At 42.4% G+C, this 23,429-nt stretch overlaps 1 protein-coding gene across 1 annotated transcript; it reads right to left on the bottom strand.

Annotated features, from left to right (window-relative positions):
- Positions 1–390: 390 nt before the first annotated feature.
- Positions 391–23,228, bottom strand: EHHADH (enoyl-CoA hydratase and 3-hydroxyacyl CoA dehydrogenase). The gene is made up of 7 exons (XM_081006674.1): positions 22,946–23,228; positions 17,699–17,802; positions 14,723–14,898; positions 13,091–13,202; positions 12,212–12,316; positions 6,971–7,312; positions 391–3,050 (listed from the first exon to the last, which is right to left on the bottom strand). The coding sequence occupies exons 1-7, from the start codon at positions 23,017–23,019 to the stop codon at positions 1,780–1,782; spliced, it is 2,184 nt and encodes a 727-aa protein (XP_080862800.1). The 5' UTR covers positions 23,020–23,228; the 3' UTR covers positions 391–1,779.
- Positions 23,229–23,429: the final 201 nt, after the last annotated feature.

Raw genomic sequence — 23,429 nt, 5'->3', positions numbered from 1 at the left:
ATAATCATGAATAGAAAATTCAGCATCTTAAGGCCTGCCATATTGGCAATGCCTGCACAGCCCCCTTTGGCCAAGCCCTGGGAGTAACCAGAGGCAGATTTAGGGCAGCATAACTAGTTCCACCGCACTGGGTGCTGAGCCCAGAGGGCACCTCATGGTGTTGCAACTATGATGTATGGAAGGCGAGAGGGAAGCAGCAAATTTTGGCCCAGCACCAGGAGCCGCTGAAATTTCAAAGACCCAAGTTCGCCCCTGGTGTGATTTGCCAAATGAGGCAGCCTGGTGGGCCAAATCTGGCCAGTGGGCTGGTGATTCCCAGCCCCTGTTCTATGTGCTTTGTGATATTAGTTTTGAGTGTGAAATCAGGAAAGGACACTGTAGAAAGGCACATGTGATTAATTAAAATAGCTTTATTTAGGGAGAAAAATCCTTGCTGAATCTTGGTGATTTTACTTTTCATTTCCTGGATTCCAGAAATAATTAATCTGAGAAGAAAAGTTTGGACAATCTTATGGCCTCAGCACTGTAATTCAGACTCAGAGGTTGGTACAGCACTCTTGGAAGCCCTTTTGGCTGGCACCATTGGTGCTTATGGAATCCCTGAGATACATTATTTCCAGCAGGCCCTAAAATCAATGTTCCTGAAGGCACTTATTCTGTACTTGCTGATACAGAAATTCCAAATTATGTAAGAGAAACAGACTGAGGAATTTGGAGATCACACAGGTTTGAAAAGGAGAGGAGACACTGGTTTAGAAAAGGCAGACAGCAAGAACGAGGCACTTGTTTACGCTAGACTGAAGAGCATTTGAAGCATCAGTTGCTGAGATTCATTGGCCACCATCAATGTGTAAGAAGGTGGAACTGAGCTTTCCAAGGCTGAGAGTTCTGTTCCTCAGCCACATTTCTCCTCAGCAGTGTTTATCCACTTCACTGCATTTCATCTTTGAAGTGGTCCTTTTTACTTAGCACACATTAACTGTGGAAGAGCAAAGGTCAGAATGATAGCTATCAGAAGCAGGTGGAATTGAGATACCCTCCTCTGAATTTTTTTGGAACTATCTCCTGCCAGGCAGCGGGGCTTTGCATCAACTCCTCCCTTCAGGAGAAGCCAGCGCAAAGCCCCACTGCACCACCAGGTGTGTGTGTGGGGGGGAATCTCCACCTCTGCCCACTGGCAAAGCTGGGCGGAGGAACGCTTCTACTTTTGTCGACTTGGCAGGGGGAGAAGCCTTCCACAGAGCTTTGGCATCAGTCCCTCTTTGCCCCAGAGTCCAGGGAGACCAGCAGCAAAGCTGGGCAGCAGAATGGGGGTAACACCCCTTGAGGGGGTGGGCACCTGAAGTGGCTGCCTCACCCAGCCTCATGGGCTGGTTGACTTTAAATGTAGTCAACGAAGAAATGGAGGAAAAAAATAGTGGGTGCAGAAAGTCACATACACTGCATTTTTCAACTCTGTGCCTTCCCCCTCAGTTGTCCTTCCCTTTCCGAGCTGTTAAGCCAGGGTCCATGATGATCTCATGGAGAGACTGAGTAGTTTCATTAGACATGAAAGTATAATGTTTTCAAGTGAGACCCTCAGGCAAAATTTCAAGAAGGTATGATAAAAAGCACGCTGCAAGCAGCAATATTTCACTCACATAGGCAGGATACATAGATGTGTACATTGTATTAGAATCAGAAGAGACACTGACAGTGTTCTACAATGCGCTGTGTTTTAGTCTGGACTGGAACAGTCAAAAATATTGGAATGGGAAAACCAGACTGCTTGCAGTGCAATTACAACTTGCTGTTCTGAGTTCCCACAAGTGATGACCACTCTTTCAGAGGAGGGCTGCCCAAGGCTACAAGCTTCTGCAGAAAGGCACTGGGCTGCAGTTTGGGTATGTCAGGATTATCCTCAGCATACTTCTGCAATTTTGCTAGAACCGTAGGCAACCCTACCTCAGAAGCATAGAACATGGGACCACCCCTATGTCTGGGCCAGCCGTAGCCATTGATGTAGATGGTATCAATAGCTTCTGGACAAGAAGCTATTCCATCAGATAATATCCGGAAACCCTCGTTGGCAAGGGAATATAGGCAGCGTTCCAGGATCTCATCTTGGCTAATGGTGCGTACTGAAATACCATGAGCATTTCTGTACTCAGCAAGAAAACTATGAAGCCACAGATCTGACTTTGCTACCCTTCCCCCGGGTTTATCATATTGGTACCAACCCTTCCCAGTTTTCTGGCCATATCTCCCCTTCTCGCACAGAATATCAGGGAGTGGGCTGTATCGTCTTCCATCTCGTTGACGAGGAGGTGTGCCAAGAGGCAGGCTGGGTCCAGTAAGGCCTTGCCCTTTCCTAGACCTCCAGCCCACATCAAGCCCAGCAAGGTCTGAAACACGGAAGGGACCCATTTTGAAACCAAATTCCCCCAGAGCTTTGTCTACTTCCTCTGGAGTACTGCCGTCTTCCAAGAGGAAGTATGTTTGCTCAGTGTAAGAATTCAGCATTCGGTTCCCAACAAAACCAAAACAGTTCCCTACCACAACCCCAATTTTGCCCATAGCTTTGCCAACTCTCATGGCTGTGGCAATGGCATTGGGAGATGTTCGCTGACCATGGATTACCTCTAGTAGCTTCATTCTATTAGCTGGTGAGAAGAAGTGGGTGCCAATAACTTGCTGAGGGCGGTTTGTGACAGAAGCAATCTCATCAATATCAAGGCAAGAGGTGTTTGTGCACAGAAAGGCCTCAGGTTTGCAGACTGCTGATAACTTCTGGAAGATTTCCTTCTTCAGAGTCATATCCTCATATACAGCCTCAATAACCATATCTACATCCTTCAGTGCACCAAAATCCAGTGTGAACTGGGGCAAACCAGGCATAGAGGCAGCTAGTGTTTGGCCATTCTGTTGCATTCTTAAAGCTTCCCGTTCTAAAAGAGCTGTGATGGTTCCTCTAGCCAGCTCCAAATGCTTTTTATCCTGTTCAAGAGCCACTACAGGAATTTTAGCCTTGACCAGAGATGCCACGATGCCTTGTCCCATTGTCCCTAAACCTTGTGATAAAAAGGGCAGGGAGAGAAAAGAGAAGGAATAATTAGAAATGTTCCACAGAGAGGAGCTTATTAGGCAATCTTTTAACTTACAATATAGGCAAATAAATTGAGGGGGAAACCATTGAGAAGATCCACATTTGAATTAACATTACCATCCTGAAAAGAAACTACTGCAAGGCTGAAGATGGAAAGCAACGTTAATGTCTGTGCAAGTGAGTTGGGATTATGCATTTCATAGGGAAGTCTGTTCAATAGTATACTAGAAATTGCACTCTTCTCCTTTTCTTCCTCTATGCATGAGTAGAGGAGATAAGCTATGTAGCAATTCATATTTGCTGTTTTGCCAAACTCCAGTAAACTATATTTTTACACAAATCATAGTTATTAGGTTTGGACAAAATGGCTGCAAATCCCCACTAGATACTTCTAGTCTCCTCCACCTATAGAAAGAAGAAGATGAGGAAATGTGCAAGCCTAAGGCTCTTGGATGCTTGTGTTCATAATACAAACTATGGTGTACCATCATATCAGAATGCAGCCAAGATAAAGTTGTAGCAGAATAGGAATTCCTCATAATCAAGTGACCTTTTTTGTCTGATTAACCATCTTTTCTGTCATGAAGTGTGGTGGTTACCTTCTTGCATGTGGAGCATGCTTTCAAAACCTATTGATCTTCATTTATTCTAGAAAGGCTGCATCAAATTGCTATTAGTCAATGTTCCCCAAAAGCCTTCTGCTCAAAGCTTTATGGAGCCTTACACATGGTGCTTCTTCAGTGACACAGCTATCTAGGCTGGCCTGCTAAATGCTCAATACATTCTAGTTTCAGCCCACTGATTTTATATTTGGACAGCTACTCAATCTGTGTTCTGGGACAGCTACCTGATGAGGATCAGATCAAAATCCCTTTGTATTGCAGGGGCCAAAGATCAGAATGAGGAAACTTTGTAATAAACAATATTTAGAACCAGCTGTCAATGTCTGAGGCTTGCTAAAAGGGTCAAAACTATGTGACTAACACTTTTGCTGTACAGTGATTTAATTATTTTAAAAACTCATGGCCCATATTATCAGGTTTATGAATGTGACTTGTTTTAGCTGGACAAAGAAATAGAAACCACAGGGATTAAAAAATTAATCTAAAGCAGCTTTATGAAGAATAGCTGAAATTATGCTGTCAGTAAAACAAGATCAATTCCTAGTAATGCGGGTCAAACAAGGTAGCAATTTGGCTCAGTCCTCTAGTATACTGTGGGATGAAAAATAGCTGAATAAAGAGTTTACAAGATCAGAGACACAATTAAAAGAAAAGCTGGAACATGTTTGTCTCTATTTAAATGTTTCCTACTACTTCTGAAAGTCCTTTCCCCCTCTAAGTCATCTTACATAGTTGATCTGACCTCAGTTCCCACTGTAGTTATTTTCTAGTTGTATGGTTGATTTCCAGCTGGATCCCTGTATGCATGGGGCCTGTATACTTCCCCATATGGGGCACACAACAGCTTTTTTGGGGGGGGGGAGCTCATTGGGGAAATTGTTTTTAAAAAACTCTGCCGCCCACTGCTGTGGACCAAATCTGAATAATAGTGATATCTATAGGTACGATTCCGCCTTATTTAAACACACACACACACAAGATCTTGTTTATGAATCTCTCCAAATTTGGCTGTTAGTGGGGAAGGATGAAAAATCTCTTTATACGCAGAAGAACCTTAGCTTCAGAAGAATCTGAGAAAACCAGTTCTAATTAATGCAGAAGATTAATGGAGATTCAAATGGCAGGGCCCAACACTGGCTCTTTAAAGAGAGCCTTAGGTCTAATACTGAAGCCCAGACTCAAATGAAGCACTACCCATTGCAATGAAGAGAAGACTTGGATCACATTCAAGTTTTGCAGGGGCAGGGGAGGCGGTGTTATATATATTGCAACCACCACAGACAAGTGTCGTTACCTTCATTTTGATAATGCTATCCTTGCAAATTAACACCCACACCCTGCTTCTGTATATTACAGCAAAAGAGGACCAAATCAATTTATTAGGTAGCTGGGCACCAGATATGCTCAAGCAGCAGTCAGTCATGCAAAATTCATCCTACACTGCCTTAAAAGCATTTCAGATTCAGTTTGCTCGAAGCAGCGAAGCAAGTTTGTAGCAACGCACAGTGACCCGTGTATAATGATGGAAAACTTGTTACAGAAAATTCAGTAGGCTTAAAATGTATTGAAACATATTCAGATTGTAAATGTTCAATTAAAGTGCTGGTTTATTTCAAAGTTCTTTGTAGTCTCTGAAGAATATGCAAATAAGGTGCCAACATGAGGAACAGATGTTGGTAGATGCTAGTGTTTCTACTACATATTCTCTAGATTAATATCAGCTTGGAGTAAGATCCTCCTCTGGGCAAGCTATTCTTGCTCCATTCCATTCCAATGATAATTCAGAATTAATATTTCTGTTTTGACCTGTATCTGTATTTCCATAACAGACATATCCATTTTGCATATCTGTCACTTGTCTAGCAGCAAACCTGTCATTTATGATTTCCCATGAAACTCAAAATGGAGACTGTTCCCACCAAAGCCCATGTGGTAATGCAGATCAGGTCGACACACATTTACGTCTGCATACTGAACAATAAACCACATCCCTCCCACATGTGCTGAGCTTCAGGCTCCATGCTGCTTAACATGAATGTCAGTTCTCCAGTGGATGAGTTCATAGCAACTTGAGAGTTCAGGCTTGTTGGCAGATGTAACTGACGACATAGAGATTTTTGCTCTAAAGGGGTATGACTCATGCAGAGAATGTTAATTAAGATTGCAAAATGGAAGAAGCAAAGGGGCATATGAAGCCACAGTCCTCAAGGCTACCTCGTGCTGAGGTGAGCTTGCAGAGAGCTCAGGTTGCACCCACTGCAGCAAAGCACATCCTGTATCTAATAACTGGGGAGGGAGGGAGGGATAGAGGAGGGATGAGATGGCTGGCAGTCTCTTAAAAATCAAAGGGGCATTGCTGAGGGCTGGGCTACTTAGAGAGCTGTCTCCCACTGAGTATACCGATCAATATGCAGAACAGCAAAGGACTGTTGAGAGATCTGTGCAGTGCATCAAAGAGCTTTATTTCAGCTGCCTGTATAAAAAATTAATGAAGGCATTATTTGGGGGGGGGTGAGAGAAATAGGAGATGGCAAAATGGGAAGAGTGGCTCGCTACAATGAGATGAAAGCTTCTTAAAAGGTACTTGTCAACAAAACATATTGGGATGAATACATCCTCAAATGATTAAGTACTTTTCAGTAAACAGCCTCTGTGCAAGGGGAAAGCAGTCTTTGAAACCCAAGCCTGACAGACCCTTTTTCTTGCTGAACTTTTACCCATGGTGGCCAGAAGCAAAGGAGCTTCTATGGGCTGTGTAGGTGTGGGTGCACCTTCTGTCACCTCCGCATGACACCTGACAAAAATACCTTCTGCATCTGTTGCAGAAGACCTACTTTCAAAGATCACATTCCAAACACAAGAATCTCATAGAGTCAATACATTATTATTACACCAGCTGAGCAAAACAATCTCCCTCTACTTAACTTATCACAGAAGAGGAAGGGATAATGGGCCATAGGTTTCCTTTTCTCCCCCTGTATTGGGAGATTTACAAAAAGGCATCTCAAGTTGTCCAGAATTAGAGGTGGCAACCTTAATTAGAAGCAAGGCAACGAGATTCAAAGGAAGGCTGAGCTCCAGGATCTTTAAACAGAGATGCAGCTACTGAGAAGGGAAGCCAGGACTGAGGAGGTGATACACCAATTTTGGATCTCCTGCATGCAAATTAGGTGACGCTTAAGAATGAATAGGAACTTTACAAGTGCTACTGAGAACAAGATATCAAGAAATGAACTTAACTCATGGAATCCTATAGTCTTACCTATCACAGCTGCTCTCCGGACTGGCTGAGGGACTGCAGTTTTCCAACATGCTCCACTGGGCAATGCCCACTTCTCCACCAACCTTTGGGCAAAGAAGGCATATTGCAGTGCCTTAGCCTGTCCTGAAGTCAAGAGGAACATGAACAGCTCCCTTTCTCTGCGAATTCCTTCTGCAAATGGCAGGTACACAGAGGCTTTTACAGCATGGAAACACATTTCTGGCGAGAGGCACCCATTGGCCTGCTTCTTCACCTTCACAAAAGCTGCATCAAGAACGGCTTCCATGTTGGGTAGCTTAGGAGTTTCTTTTTGGCAGAGCCTGCGAGGGCCCAACGGCTGTCCTGTAGGGACGGAGAAATCAAGATGACAAAACTAGTCAGTCCATATCTTTTCCTGATAAACTAAAATTAATTTCTTGTCCGTCTGCAGGTGAAACACAGTCTCACAACGCAGCTCTCTTGACATAGCCCTGTAGGTAGGAGTGGATCCACTGTAAAACAGTGCCAATCCCACAGAGTTGGTCCAGGAGGTAAAAGTTAGAAGTAAAGGACCCTGAACAATTAACTCCAGTTGAATTTGACTATGGGGTGCGGCCCTCAACTCCACTTTCAGGCTAAGGGAGCTGGTGTTTGTTCACAGACAGCTTTCTGGGTCATGTGGCCAGCATGACTAAACTGCACAGAACACCGTGACAGAAGCCAGAATGCACAAAAATGCCGTTTACCTTCTCGCTGCTGCAGTACCTATTTATCTACTTGCACTGGTATGCTTTCGAACTGCTAGGTTGGCAGGAGCTGGGACAGAGCAATGGGAGCTCACCCCGTCACACAGATTTGAACTGCTAACCTTACAAGGATTCCATACTCAATGGAATCAAAAGCTGTTGACAGATTGAGAAGCAGAAGCAGAGCCATATTCTCCATGTCCTGCTCTCAACATAGGATACATCAGGGTGACCAAGATTGTTTTGGTCCTAAAACTGTGCCTGACCCAGACTGAAATGAATCAGATAAGTATTTTTAAAGTATGTTTACTTGTAAACACTAAGTTCAATGGAACTTACAACTTAGAGTATTTAATATTTATTTACACCTTTTAAAAAAGTGTAAAAAGGGATATTCTAACCCTTATGCTTGCTGAGAGGAATTTCAAAACCTCACTGCAGTAAAGAATTTAAGCATCCTACATTTTCCAAAAGTATATTAAAAACGGAGGCAATCTAAATTGAGCCATATTAAATATTTTCATCTCCCCTGAAATCTGACCTAAGAAATACACAACATTTTTAATTCCAATCACAATCCTAGATCACATATTTTGAGTGTTCTACAAAACAGCAGTCTCTGAAACAACCTGCATGTTTCTTTCTTCTTTTGTTTAGGAGATAGAGGTGGGAGAAAATAATGTCATGATTGTTGATAATAATGAGGATGATCTCTTTGTAGTTCATATTACTGTCAATATAGAAAAAGCCAAGATAATATACATTGTATTATTTATGGGACATAACTCTCTCAAACCTTTACAAAAAGAAAGATGAGAAAATATATCCAGGTATTTCAGTATACCACCTTATGGTACAAGGACTTCAACCGCATATATCAAAAGGCTCATTTACAACATGCAAACACCTGGTTATTTAGGATTCCCTGTAAAGGCAGGGCAATCCATAGGGAAACTGAGTCCCTGGAAGCCGAAGAAACTGGAAAGTGAGAACACAAGAATGGCCAGGAAGTGCCATATATCATCTGGTCCCTTGAAGAAAAGTACTTGTCTGGACTTGCCTAATTTGATGGAGAGATTCCTGTTGTGGTGGTGTTGGCAAAAGATTAAAAAAAAAACCAGTTAAGTGTTTCTAGTGGGATTTCTCCTGCTTCAAGTTCAGTACATCTATTCTATAATATAGAATCGTTCCTTTCCCAAGTGGTCCCTTCTATCCATGGCCATACCTGCCCCATACCTGACATCATGTACAGGGTAGGTGGGCATGGTTTGTGGGAAACAGCCTCACAGGCCAAACTGGGACCGGTGCCTGCAGTCCAGATGTTTCCCTCCCCTGTTTTACGCCATATCGTATCTATTACATATCAATGTTCAGGAGGTAATCCTCCCAAAGTGACAGTCTACCACTTACTTTAAATTCCACAGATACCACAACCTATACTTGTCCCTACCTGCCATAGGTGACATCTGGACCATCTGTGGACTGTAGGTAGTGAAATGTGCACCATAGGAGTGCATCAGAGCCCCACCCCAAACCCGATGCAAACACACTCTTTGTCAGCAATTACCGATCTTTTCCAATTGATTCTTAAGAGGAGATGAGGAGGTTTTTGGGTTTTTGGCAGGGGACCCACCCAGACAAGAGCTGGAGGCTCACTCCCCCAAACTCTGCTTGAAATGCCATTGAAAAATTATGGCAACATAATTACAGTAAGGTCTGCTTTGCAGGAAACCTTCCTCAGACATACAAATTACTGGGCACTGAAACTCTCCGAACTTTGTTGTGTCACGAGTAGAATTACCAACAGCTAAATGGTAACCATTATTTTTTTTTACATTTCTGCTCCATCTTTCCTTCAAAAAGCCTAGTATTAAAAGGCAGCCACTGTTCAGACTTCATCTGAACAATGGCACAGTAGCTGCCTCCATGAACACAAAGAACTATGGAACTCTGATAAATTGACGGTATTTGCTGCTGTATGCTGAAAGCAGCATTATTTTCCAGGTTTTAGTGCCATCAGGTGGACAAAGCGAATAGTGTGATGTTAAAAACAGCTGATGCAAACATATTCTCCCCAAATACATTTTCTGTTCCTTGCTCACGAGAAATCTAGCTGAATTGAAAATACTCCCTCCTCCTTTTTACAGGGGTGCAAGTTGCACACCACTTGAGTAATCTGTGGAACAGGGCAACCCTGTGCATGTTTATTCAAAAGCAAGCCTCTTTGGTTTCAGTGGGATTTATTCCCTAGTAGGAATAGATGAATTTGTCCATTTTGGTTTCTCCTAGTTTCTCATTTTCCCACCCTTTAGCTTAGTTCACCACCTTTCTTCATCAGTTCATAAGTCAGTTAGTGGTTGGTTTTTTTAAGTCTTCATGAAAGACTTAAAAAGACTTTTAACCCTCCACTTCACAGGCAATCTTTGTATGTAATTTTGTTTAACATTCACATTTTTGCAAAGCTATTTTCCCTTATATAATGAATTTTTGTATGATATTTTCCTGAATATATGCATTTGAATGCATGCTTTACCCTAGCATGTGCATTTTGGTAAACATTACTTGGCTGGAGAGCTGCATGGCAAAATGTAGAGAACTGCAGATTTTGAAGAACGTCTGTTTCAACTCACATACTGTTTCAGAAAGTGCAAAGTCAGTAGGATTGCCTAAAAATGTGAACTGCATCAAACTGCTCTCCCAGTCCCTAGTAAGTGTGCGTATAGGACAGCAGCCTCAGTGACTCAGCCAGCAGCACCCTGAAGTCACCCTGCTCTGTGCATTGGAACCTCTGTGCATTGGAAATGTCTCGCCAACTATTGCCTTCAGAAGGGTAGAGAGAAGAAGGATGACTTTATGGGTAGCCAAATGTGGAAAGATCTAGTTGTTCAATAATTTGTTTTCTGGTGCTTACAAATATATTAACAGCAGAATATTTTAATCAGAAGTAAATGCTACTTGCTCAATGAGGTTCTCTGCAGGGAACCATGCACAAGATGACAGCCATTGGCTGCAATCTTATACTCTTTTACAAGGAATGACCAGCATGGCAGAGCAGGAGTGTACAGCCTCCCTCCCCACAACAGTGTTGCTGTCACTTACTGGTATTGGACAAGGCAGCAATGAGATCAGAGCTACCAAGCCAATCTGGTGCTTGTGCTACTCCAACTGTGGTAAGTGCCAGTGGCGCCACTTAAGCTCAATGGGACTTATAGGGATGTATAGGATTGTGCTGCAAGTCAGCAGTTGGCCATGTTATGTTTGTCACATTAAGCTTGCTTGTGTTTCGTAAAATAGGCGTTTCTTGACTGTGTGAGACCTGCTCAGTCACAAGCGTGCTTCTGTTTTAAAATTTATAACCAATTGTGTTTTCGTTACGACTGGCAGTAATGATGCTCGACTCCAAAATTATAGGCCAGCCATTTGTTGACACTGATTCTGCATAGACACATTTTCACGAGGTATGTGCACCAAGGAATGTGCTGCTCAGTGATTCAGACAGGCCGCAGGTGCTCCTGTAGGGTTCTGCTGGCGTTTGTCCATTAACTCACTGCACAGCAGATGCCTGGATATCAACAAAGAAGTAAACAGACAAATATATGGAAACTGCTTTAGCTGCAAATGGTGGAAACAGAAAGATTTAGGTTAAACCCTAGAAAGAAGTTAATAACTCACAGGAGGACATTCAGTGCTATGATGGCAAATATTACAGGACTGGGAAAGTTATGGCTCTCCGGATGGTGTTGGACTCCCAACTCCCATCAGCTTCAGCCAGCATGGCCAAGGATAGTCAGGGATGATGGGAGTTGCAGTCCATCAACATCTGGAAGGCCACAGGTTCCCCACACCTGACATGAATTACTATTTTCAGACATATATTTACAACATTTATATACTACCTAACATTGAATATGTTAAAATAAAAAACACAATAAACAATAAGGCAATAAAGGTCCAGTAAAATTTTTCCATGATCAGCAATAAATGCGAACAACTGGAGTAACACTTCAGGGAACACTCTTCCACCCCTATGAGAACAAGGTTATATTAACTAAGGACAACCAAGGCTGCATGAATTCCTACCTTAGTCATGTGATTATTTTGAAAAAAGCAATGTTTTTGGAATCCCTTGATCATCGATATTCAGAATCCTATAGCTTTATTTGAAAAACAAAAACATAAAACAGCTCCACCAGTTAATTGGCAGGGCATCAAGCTAACCAAGGATTTTTGTATGGACATTTATGATTTGGTAATACAGTCTTATTATTTTCCACCAACTATCCTGTGTATCAGGGCTTTGTACCATTCCAATGTTGTACCTTAGTAAGGTTACTGTCCTATGCACACTTATGTACCAGGGAAGGAGCCCCACTCAATGCTTCTGAATAAACATGCATAGGATTGCTCTGCTAAATAAATATTTTCACTGATATTTGTCTATGGCTTATATTAAGGCTGGGCTTCAGGTCATGCCTCATGTGTTATGCTGCTGCCCAATACAGTTAAGAACTCTTACCTACTACTCTTTCTGCTAAGTTTATGGCCGCTTCGATTGTTTTTCCTTCCACAACCCCATCTAGGATTCCCAGTTTCAGCGCTTCAGTTGCTGGCACATGTCTTCCTGGCATGAAGAAGTGGGAAGGAAGAAGAGAGTGAGGAAGGCAGACAAGACAACATCAGGGTTTGCTCCAGTTGAACAAGGGAGGCAGGCAGCGACAAGATTGGGACCTATACCACTTGGACTCCCTCACCCTGAGCCAACTTATAGCAACTGCCATGCAGGAAGGAATATCTGCAGCCAGTTCCAGTTCCAGTTCCAGTGGGTCTGGTTGTTTGTTTTAAGTATGGGCGTCTTTGTGTATCTGTTGCATTTATAAATGTTGTTAGCTACTTTGAGGACTCTAGCTAAAAAGTGGGATAGAAATATAGGGCACAATGCAATGCCACGCTCTTCCAGTTGTTCTGTCTGCACAAAAATGCAGCTTGGCAGATGGAATCATCACTCCCTCTCCTCTCCCCATGCACTATTCTGGGGGGTTCTCCTAACCCTAACCCAGAGCCATGGGGGGGGCATGGGGGAGGAGAGTCAGGAAGCCCTGTTGTGCAAGCTCAAATCCTTCCACTGATGGGACTTGTGAAGGGATTCCTAAGGGGAGTGCAACTCCACCCAAAACAGTCTGAATGTCCAATTTTGTGACCTTATATGCATCTTATTACTTAGAAATTTCAGGGATCAAACTTAGGACCTTATACATACATAGTGTGTGCTTGTCAGGGCCATTTTCTAACATGTTACTTGCATAGATATTCATTATCTTGTAATGTCAGTATAGTTATCCAGCTGTTAATATACTTGACACCTGTATGGTTAGCATTCACATCTGGAGGAGCTTACCTGTGGTGATGATTTCAAGTGCAGCTGGTACTCCAATCAGTCTGGGAAGTCGTTGAGTCCCGCCAGCACCAGGTAGTAAGCCTATTGTGACCTCAGGTAAACCTACCCTAGCCTGGAACAAAGATTGGATATTTGTGATGCTTGTTTAGAGAGTTACTGGGGTTTATAATATATTTTTTATTTATTTAAACAAGAACATACACTTCAATAGCACCCAAGAACAAAAAACCAAACAAAACTGAATGAAAACAGAGGGGGCGGGGATGTGGAGCTACATCACTCTCATTTATCAATGATGTCATAGTCATTAATGATAAATAGGTATCCTTTACCTGGGTTATGACTCTAAGGTCTCTGGGTGGTGTGTGGGTTGGAGGTAATATTCTAAGTTCAAACTCATGGAGAGAACATATATTAAGGAGCCCTTCCAACAAGCCGACCTATCTAAGCTGTTTTTAAAAAAATCAAAGTAAAAAATTCTTTCCTGTAGCACCTTAAAGACCAACTAAGTTAGTTCTTGGTATAAGCTTTCGTGTGCATGCACACTTCTTCAGATACACTGAAACAGAAGTTACCAGATCCTTCTATATATTGAGAAGGTGGGGAGGGGTATTACTTAGAAGGGTGGTGGGAATCGGAGATTGGCAGATAGCTGAGATGAGCCTGTTGACGACTCTTAACGACTGTAATAGGTCTTACAGGAAAAGGCAAGGGGTGAGAAGGTGAGAAATGGCTTAGTCATGTATAATGAGATAAGAATCCGATGTCTCTGTTCAGACCAGGTTTCTCTATTGTTTTAAGTTTGGTAATGAGTTGTAATTCAGCAGCTTCTCTTTCCAGTCTATTTCTGAAATTCCTTTGTAGTAAAACAGCTACTTTGAGATCTTGTATAGAATGTCCTGGGAGATTGAAGTGTTCTCCTACTGGTTTCTCTGTTTTGTGATTCTTGATGTCAGATTTATGTCCGTTTATTCTTTGGCGTAAGGTTTGGCCTGTTTGTCCAATATAGAGAGCTGAAGGACACTGTTGGCATTTGATGGCATACACAATGTTAGACGATGAGCAATTAAATAGTCCCGAGATGGTATGTGTGATGTTGTTGGGGCCAGTAATGGTGTTGTCCGGGTGTATGTGGCAGCAAAGTTGGCATCTGGGTTTATTGCAGGCTCTGGTGCCAGTGTCCGTGTTAAGTCTGGTTGTAGTATTATTGTGGGTTAGGAGTTGTTTAAGATTGGGTGGCTGTCTGTAGGCAATGAAAGGTCTTCCTCCCAGAGCTTGAGAAAGAGAACTGTCATTGTCCAGGAGAGGTTGTAGATCTCTGATGATGCGTTGAACTGTTTTAACTTGGGAGCTGTATGTGATGACTAGTGGAGTTCTGTTATTTTCTTTTTTGGGTCTGTCTTGCAGCAAGTTCTCTCTGGGTATCAGTCTGGCTCTGTTGATCTGTTGTCTAACTTCATCTGCTGGGTATTTTAGTTCTGAGAAGGTTTGCTGTAGATCTCTTAGGTGAGAGTCTCTGTCTGTAGAATTGGAACAGATGCGGCTGTAACGTAGTGCCTGGCTATATACAATGGACTGTTTGGTATGTTTGGGATGGTAGCTAGAGGCATGTAGATATGTTTGTCATTGTACCTGCTTATTTGCAATCCTGTAATGACAGCCCAGTGCTACTTCCAGGCCTCCTCCAAAAGCCACCTCTTCAATAGCAGCCACCACTGGCTTTTCACTCTTCTCTATCAGAGAAACAACTGCTCCCAAGCTGGGCATGTCTTCTTGACCTATCCTGGGAAATCCTTTGATATCAGCACCTAAAGAAATTGAACAAAACTATGAATATATATACAATCCCTTCAAATAAACTATCCAGATAAACCCTTCTTCAAATTGGTAGATGACAACCAACAACAGGGCAGATTCACAGACTTCAAGAAGGGTGAAAAGTATAAAGATTCAATTTGGTGTACAAACATTGTTTCCTGAAAGCATATCCTACATTTTCTGTCTTTGGGACTCTCTGCAGAACTTTGGCGATGGAGAAGCCACAAATAACACACTTGTAATTGTGGAACCACTGAAATTCCCATATTGTTTTATTAGGAAAAACTTATGTATGAAAATTAGAAGGAAATAGCCTAGCTGAATCATACTTTGCAGAAAACTATGCCGTTTAAAGCAAAATTTCATGGCAGAAAAACAGCCTACAAAAATTGTGTTGAGATGTAATATATCTAGTGGGTAATTTATTAAGGGTAGATACTGGCATTGCTCCATGGAAGGTTATCTGTGGGTTTCGAGGGTTGCTTTTTGTTCACTTTCAGTTGTGTGGTCAGTCTTTCAAAGCAATGGAACTACACTTGCATAGCGGATAGTGAACCTGCTCTTGAGACATTCGTAATGCTTTTTAAGAGACAAAATCAAAGAACTCATTCCATAAATTATATACAGGCAGGTGTCAAGTCAATAAGAATTCCCACTATGGGTCTCTAGTATAGGATCTTGCATTGATCTGCTGTGCCCAATTACATTCAGCATCCCTACTGACAATCAAGGAAAATTTAATCACTAGTGAAGTTAACACAAAACCAGATACAAGGGTTAGATGGTTAGCAAGTTCTAGGGTTAAGTCAATGATGCAAACAGATCCAATTAATCACAAAAGGGCCAACAAAACGTAAACTTTAACATAGGCAAATGTAGCCATTATAAGCAAGGTCAAGATAAAGGCAGGTTAGAGCAGTGTTTTCCAAACCTGTGCAAGTGGGTCATTGGGTTTTATAAGCAAACCCAAATTAATTATTGCTTTCAATACTTAACTGGTATGATGAAACCTCTAACAGCATTTTGTTTTGTTGGCATATTATAATGCTCTGTTGTCACTTGTAAACAAATGTAGGAAAGGCTTGAGTCTTACTTTTTTTAAAACACTGCTCTGGCATCTGGCGGCAGATCCAGCGAGAGTTTGCCACAAAGTGCTCATTTGGGGAGTTGTTTTGAGTGACTGTTACAGCTTGCCTCTGATGAGCACCTTTTGGCAAACCATCACCGGATCTGCTGCCAGGGTTAGGTAATAGTTTAGCGAAGGGTGATTTGAAGTTTGTTCCGCCAACATTTGTCCGCTACTTTTCTGCTGAAGAAGCAGAAGTTTGAGTGAATGTGAAACCCATGTGTAACTAATCTTACAAGGTTGTCTTTGTCTGTGCAAAATGAACAACAACTCAGTGAACTGTCGTGACATGATTCTCAAAGATAACTTTGGGGAAGTGAGGTGATCTGAATTTTGGCTTCATGTTACTCACATTACTCAATTGCTAGCTACTGAATATCCTGAGCTAGCTGATGAGGCAATGCCTGTGCTATTGCCATTTGATAGTACCTATCTTTGTGAGTCAGGCTATGAAGATGCAATGTGGTAGCAGGGTTATATGAGATGGTGCATAGGTGCTGGCTCCCTGGGGCCCTGGGTGCCTGAGCACCCACAAAATTCTCCATGAAAGGCCCAAGCACTCACCAATTTTGGGGCCAGGGCCATATACGCTACATGGCAGCCACAGCCCCGGGCACCTATGGTTGTGGGGCCAAGCTGGCACTCCTGAGTTTGTAAGTTGCCTGCTTTGGATGGGGTTACACTTTCCTTAACCTTTTCAACAAATTCCACATTATCAGGAATGTTAAGTACACTTTTGCTTGGATACCTCAAGTTATAATTACAAAATACACGAATTTACAGTTGGAACGCCAGAAATTGATGGCTGCTGAAGACAAATGGTCCAAATTCATGTGACAATAAACTGATGGGTCACCTTACCAAGTAAATTAGGGTTATGAATCATCATACCAAAATATTTGGGAACCGCTAGATTAGTGAATGAGAGGAAAACAATAATGTTTGATGTCATCAGAGACTATAATGAATATGAGTCTTCAGTTCTTGGAACTCTGAGAAATGGCTCTCTATTTTAGTTACAGAAAAATCACTTTATGGTCCTTTAAAAATAATGGTCTGTTAAAGGATCAATAGATATCACAAGATATAAGGAAAGGCACCCAAAACTCTACTTTTGTTAGTACAGCATGGCTAGTACAGAATAAGTGTAAGGTAAAGGGACCCCTGACCATTAAGTCCAGTCGTGACCGACTCTGGGGTTGCGGTGCTCATCTCGCTTTATTGGCCGAGGGAGCCGGCGTACAACTGGTCATGTGGCCAGCAGGACTAAGCCAGTTCTGGCGAACCAGAGCAGCGCACAGAAATGCCATTTACCTTCCCGCTGGAGCGGTACCTATTTATCTACTTGCATTTTGACGTGCTTTTGAACTGCTAGGTTGGCAGGAGCAGGGACCAAGCAACAGGAGCTCACCCCATCACGGGGATTCGAACCACCAACCTTCTGATCAGCAAGTCCTAGTCTCTGTGGTTTAACCCACAGCGCCACCCGTGTCTCCAGAATAAGTCTACTGGCATTTAATTAGCCAGGATTATTTTCAGTAAATACTAAGAATACAGTTGATTCCAGGCAAATCCATGGTACCAGTGCAGAGTTGCAAAACATATTAATTTTTAACAGCAGCAGAAAAAAGGTGATACACAATCATGAGTTCAAAGGCTCTTACCTGCGCTGAATTTCCCATTTGCTCCACAAATCACTACAGCTTTCACAGTGGGATCAGTATTTGCATGGTTCACATCTCGTTTTAAAGCCAGTAATGTTGCAGGGCTAAAATAAAGAAAATAATCACTGAAAGCGTTAGGGGAATATCTGATTTGTTATAAAACAAATGTCTAAAATAATTTTTAAAAATCGTGTGGAATCTATTTGGGAACTCTCAATGGAGGATTCTAACCATTCTAACCTGACCTGAACTGTACAAAGATGTTATGTTGAGTCCACAGGTAAAACCAATGTGCATGTAATGTATTTGTTCAGAAATAATGGCAATTAGATGGCCAAGCCTTAGAATTGTATGCTCTTCCATGTGCCTCCCTCTAATCATAGTCTGAAGTTAACTGTAGGCCTGATCCACACATAAGCAAAAAGAGATGGATGAAGGTGATAATGACCTGAGATGGAAAAGTGATAATATTACTTCATGGTGGAGGTGTGGGATACCATTTCTAAATGCTGCTCCTATGTAAAAAAAAACAAACCCAAAACTTTATTGGTAAGTAAAATCTAACACCACAAGAAGTAGGCTGGGCTAGAATATCCTGATATGCAGTGGTGTTTGTTTGTTTGTTTGTTTTAAATTGCAACCATTTTCTTATTTTGTTTAAGCATGGGGACATTACAAATATGCAGCAGCAGCATCTGCATTCTGAAGTTTTAAAATCCAGTCTAGTACTTCAGTATTCTACCATGTCATTCTTCTCTGTGCGTAGACTGAGGCCAGTAGTTGGTCAGTTCCAACAAAATGGTCAAAGCAGAAAAAGAAGGAAGAAGTCATTGGCTATGAGGAGAAGAGAGGAGTGAGAAGGTGTGAGTGAACATGAGAATATTTGAATTTTTGTTCTCATAGAAGCTTGATGATGAACAGCAGGCAATATACTCTAAAGAAACATGAAGTAACTATACTGATACAGAGCTGTTTCTAGAGTATTTAGTGAAAAGGCGATTTTGCAAAGACCTCCCTTTACGGGAAAAACAGTAGCAATACAAGCAACATAGGTACATAAATATGTATCCTAGACAGTGCTGTGGTTGTGCTCTGCAATGTGCAGCAGCAGAGCTGGGGAGAAACAAAGCGGCTGCAGTTTTCTCCCTGGGCACCAGCACACAGAGTGGCTAAGGAAACCCAGCCAGATGGGTAAGGTATAAATAATAAAATTATTATTATTATTATTATTATTACACTTTCTTGTTCACAGTAAGCCATCATTTGGATTACTGTTATGTGCATTGATAAAGTATGAAGCCTGAAAAGATATGAACTACCTCTAGAGGGAGCTAGAATGGCAGCAAAAACTTTGAAATAAATTCAAAACTGTGGCGATTCCCCATTACTTCTTCCACCTTCAAGGCCAGCACAAAGTCATAATTAGAAACTGAAGATACAGTAATCTTAAAGTCATTTGAACACACCAGTTTGAACCCAGGCTGACTGATTTGTTACGTGAAAAACACTGGTGCTGCACATCTCACATCACAGTAAACATAACACACCCTACACAGAGATTATTTTATAATGATGTGCCCCAGAGTAAACGGGGAGTAAGTGTGTTTTGCAGACAGGTATTGCACAACTTTAATTTAAAAACACTACTGCATCATGTGAACATTTCAACATATTGATATAGATAAGGGAGTTTTTCCCAAGTTCAATGCTAATTTCTTTAGTTATATGTTGTGTTTTGGACACCTTCCCAATTATAATCTCAGCTCCCTTACTGCATGTCTGTTCTTGTACTTCTGAAGCATAGAGCATGTACCTATGTGGTTCTTTCTTGCAACATACAATGGTACCTCGGGTTAAGAACTTAATTCATTCTGGAGGTCTGTTCTTAACCTGAAGCACCACTTTAGCTAATGGGGCCTCCTGCCGCTGCTGTTCTGTTCTCACCCTGAAGCAAAGTTCTTAACCTGAGGTACTATTTCTGGGTTAGCGGAGTCTATAACCTGAAGCGTCTGTAACCCGAGGTACCACTGTATACAATTCCATACCATGGCTCCATGATCATTCGTGTGGGAGAATTTAAGCAATTGCGGCAAGTCAGTTTGAAACCGTAAAGCAAATCCTATAACATGGTTGGGCATTAGCAATGCCAAATTGTTTTTGCAAAAATAGTCAGGGATAATATGACTTACGGTTCCAATCATATGCACACTTAGTTAGGAATAAGCCTTAGTGGACTCAGTTCGACTTACTTCCAAGCAAATATACATAGGAGAGGGCTGTTAGGCTACTATTTGTTATATTCAGCATTTCAAAATGTGGTGTGACAGAAAATATATCGGAAATGTTATATTGCAGGAATATGTAGACTGCAGGATCTACCTTGCTTGTTACTTAAATTCCAAGATCTACCAATTGGAGTCAGGTGCAAGATAGGCAGGGAGGGGAGCTCTTACACTTACTAATACGTTTATTAACTTTTTGCTTTCACCAGAACAGGGGCTAAGTCCTCTCACAAAAATACCACCCCCAGCTTTCTTCATTTTAATAGTCTAATACTGAGCTGTAGAGTCTTGTTGTTATTGAACTACTGTGGGTCGGAAACCCACACAGATGATTGCCCAGAGATCTACCAACATTGGCCAGAGTTAAGGGGAGGTGCTGTATAGTTCAGTGGTGGAGCAAAAAGTCCCAAGTTCAGTCCCTTGCATCTCCTGGTAGAGTTGGAAATAGATATATACCTAAGAACCTGGAGAGACGCTGCCTGGTTGTGTTGACAATACTGAGCTAGATGGACCAGTGATGCCTTATGCCTTGTATTCTTGGAGTCATTTGAACAAACTCAGTAAGATGACATTTTACATTCTCTATGGAGCGTCATCTCTGACAGTCTTTACACTGCCAGTGAAGTAACTAGTTTATAGCTAAAATACAGAAACACCGTTGTCGTCAATGCATTGTAGCTAATTATCTGTTTATATATCATTTTTCAGGGAACTATCTTACCACTGGAAAACAAAAAGGCTAAGTCTGGGTTCCATACTGAAACTGTTTTGCTAAACATGGAATAGAAAAACAGGTTATTTAATAGCAAACAGTAACCCAAGTATATTATAACATGATCACGACCCTGGCTCAACCTAATAGTATCCAAAGTCCTGAAAAACACAAGACTTTTGAGTTTACATATTAACCAGATTCTCAGCCCATGACTTTTTTCTTTTCTTTGGATAATCTTTACCATGCCAACGTTACAATTTACCATTAAAAGTGGAATTTTACATATAATTATTTTTTAAAAGAATTAAGATGATTACTTCCTGCTTCCTGTAATGAGAAGGAAAATGGGAAAATGTGATCCAAGGAATGGTCTTAACAGTAAGTGACTGTGGAGACAAATTCTGGATCCACACCTCCTTCCACAGTGGGGACATAGGTTTCCAGGTGGGAGCTGATCACAGTGAGGGTTTGCCAAGCGTGCCTTCCTCTTAGCTTGTTTATCCTTTTCACCCTGAGTTCCTGCTTCTATCAACGAATGTTTGTAGGTGAAACTGTAGTTCTCAACTACAGTGGTACCTCGGGTTACAGACGCTTTAGGTTACAGACGCTTCAGGTTACAGACTCCACTAACCCAGAAATAATACCTCGGGTTAAGAACTTTGCTTCAGGATGAGAACAGAAATTGTGCAGTGGAAGCGGGAGGCCCCATTAGCTAAAATGGGACCTGAGGTTAAGAACAGTTTCAGGTTAAGAATGGACCTCCAAAACAAATTAAGTTCTTAACCCGAGGTACCACTGTACTGTCTATATTGCCTTTCACTTGTGGCAGTAAGTTTTCTATTGTTTACAATTTGGGCTGGTGTGGTGCCACAGAATGTCCAGTTATTCAAGGCATACTGACCAGTTTGTAGTCCAGCTTCTGTGAGGGTAGGAAAAGTTGTTAGTTTGGCTATGAAGAAAACCTTATATAGGAAGCAGCCCTATGACATAGGAAAGGGGAGGTCAGCCAGAGGATGGATGCAGTGTAGGCAATGGACTGAGAAACAGAACCATGAAGGAAAGGTAGCCAGAAAACAAGGTTGGAATAAAAGGGTTAAGGAGACAGAGAATTGAGACAAAATGAAGCTAATTCTGTAGCCTGAGAAGCAAGCATGGTGAAGACAAACAGTTGAAGAGAAGAGCCAAGAAAGAAAACAGGACATACCTTTGTAACACAATAAAGCATTTAATAAAAATAAGGAAGGAAGGAAGGAAGGAAGGAAGGAAGGGAAAACAGGACTGAGGCTGTAAACTACTGGCAGCCAGGAAAGCAAGCAAAGCTTTGGAGGGGGAGGAATTGTGGGGCAGAGCGCCAAGAGGGCATAAGTGTGGTAGGTTTAAAGTCCAGATCCTGACAGGGAGAAATCTGCCAGTTAATGATTTCTACTGTCACTGATCCCACAAGGGGTAAAGGAAGGCAAAAAGAAAAAAAGAAAAGAAGAGTGTGTGAGTACTGATTTCCCATGCTGATCTGAACTAACTTTTGCTGCAGGCAAGAAACAGTATTTAAGAATAGGGAAATGTTTATATTAGTCTGGAATTAAAGGCTGGAAAACAGTTGTAATTCACATGTCTCATGTATATATGGCATATTTCGTCTATCAGAAAATTCAGGGCTGAAACTCTGAAGTGCAGGGGGAAAGCCATAACTCAGGGTCCCCAATGCTGCTTGTGTGTGCTTGTTAAACTTGAGAACAAAGCTAACCACCCAACTAGGGTGAAAGTATCTCTGCAGTACCAAACTAAAACATCTCAGTATCATGCTGGCTTATGCACTGCCGGAAAATTAGGGTTGGCAAGCAAGAAGTTAGTTGTGGCTGCAGTCCTATTCACAATTATTTGGAAGTAAACACCATGAAATCCGAGTAAGGGTGCAAAGGCTCTGCTTACAATCCAATGCACCTAAGAGGAAGCATCACCGAGTACCACGGGACTTTCTTTCATGTAAACATAAGCAGCTAGTGCAACATCCTGTTTTCACAGTGGCCAGCCTATGGGAAGCATGCAAGCAGAATCTGGGTGCGACAGCAAGCGACCCTCCGAGGCATGCAGGCTCGCTCGTTGCCTGCGTATCTTTCAGGGGCCGAGCCTGCTTCGGGGGTCAAAAAGACGCTCTCTGGGGTCGAATCTGCAGACGAGCAGTTTCCACCCGCCAACCAGGAGCCCGAGAATCCCTTGCCTGGGAGAAAGAAGTCTTCCCTTGCAAATTACCTGAGCGTGTTGAGTGGAGGATTACACAGTCGAATCACGGCCACTGCAGCCGATCCCCGCGTGTAGAGAGCCATGATCTCGCGCGGACGGAGCCCACGAGCCCAAGAGACGCTTCGAGCTGGATTAAGCAGCGCCGAGGAGAAGGCGGCTCCTGTGGGAACCAGAAAACCCGGACTAACCAGACTCCATGACGGGCTGGGGAGGAGGCTGGCCCCGTTTGCACCCGAGGGGGAGGTTCCAGCTGGGGCACCAAATCGTGAATTCGCGCCTGCTTGGACCCACACTTGCCAGAGGCATGCTCTGAAACATGGGCGGAGCCAGGATTTTTTTTGGGGGGGGGACAGAACCGACGTGATTGGTCTGTTTAGTATTTCTATTCTTTTACTTGATCCAGGGGAGGCAGCTGCACCCTCCCCCTGCCCTCCTGGCTACGCCTTCGCTCTGAAATTGCTCCAATTTATACAACCGTTCACTCTCTGCTACG

Source organism: Podarcis pityusensis (assembly GCF_964106645.2).
Source record: "Podarcis pityusensis genome assembly, chromosome: 5".
Lineage (NCBI taxonomy): Eukaryota > Metazoa > Chordata > Lepidosauria > Squamata > Lacertidae > Podarcis > Podarcis pityusensis.
This window is presented reverse-complemented; position numbering and strand designations above follow the sequence as displayed.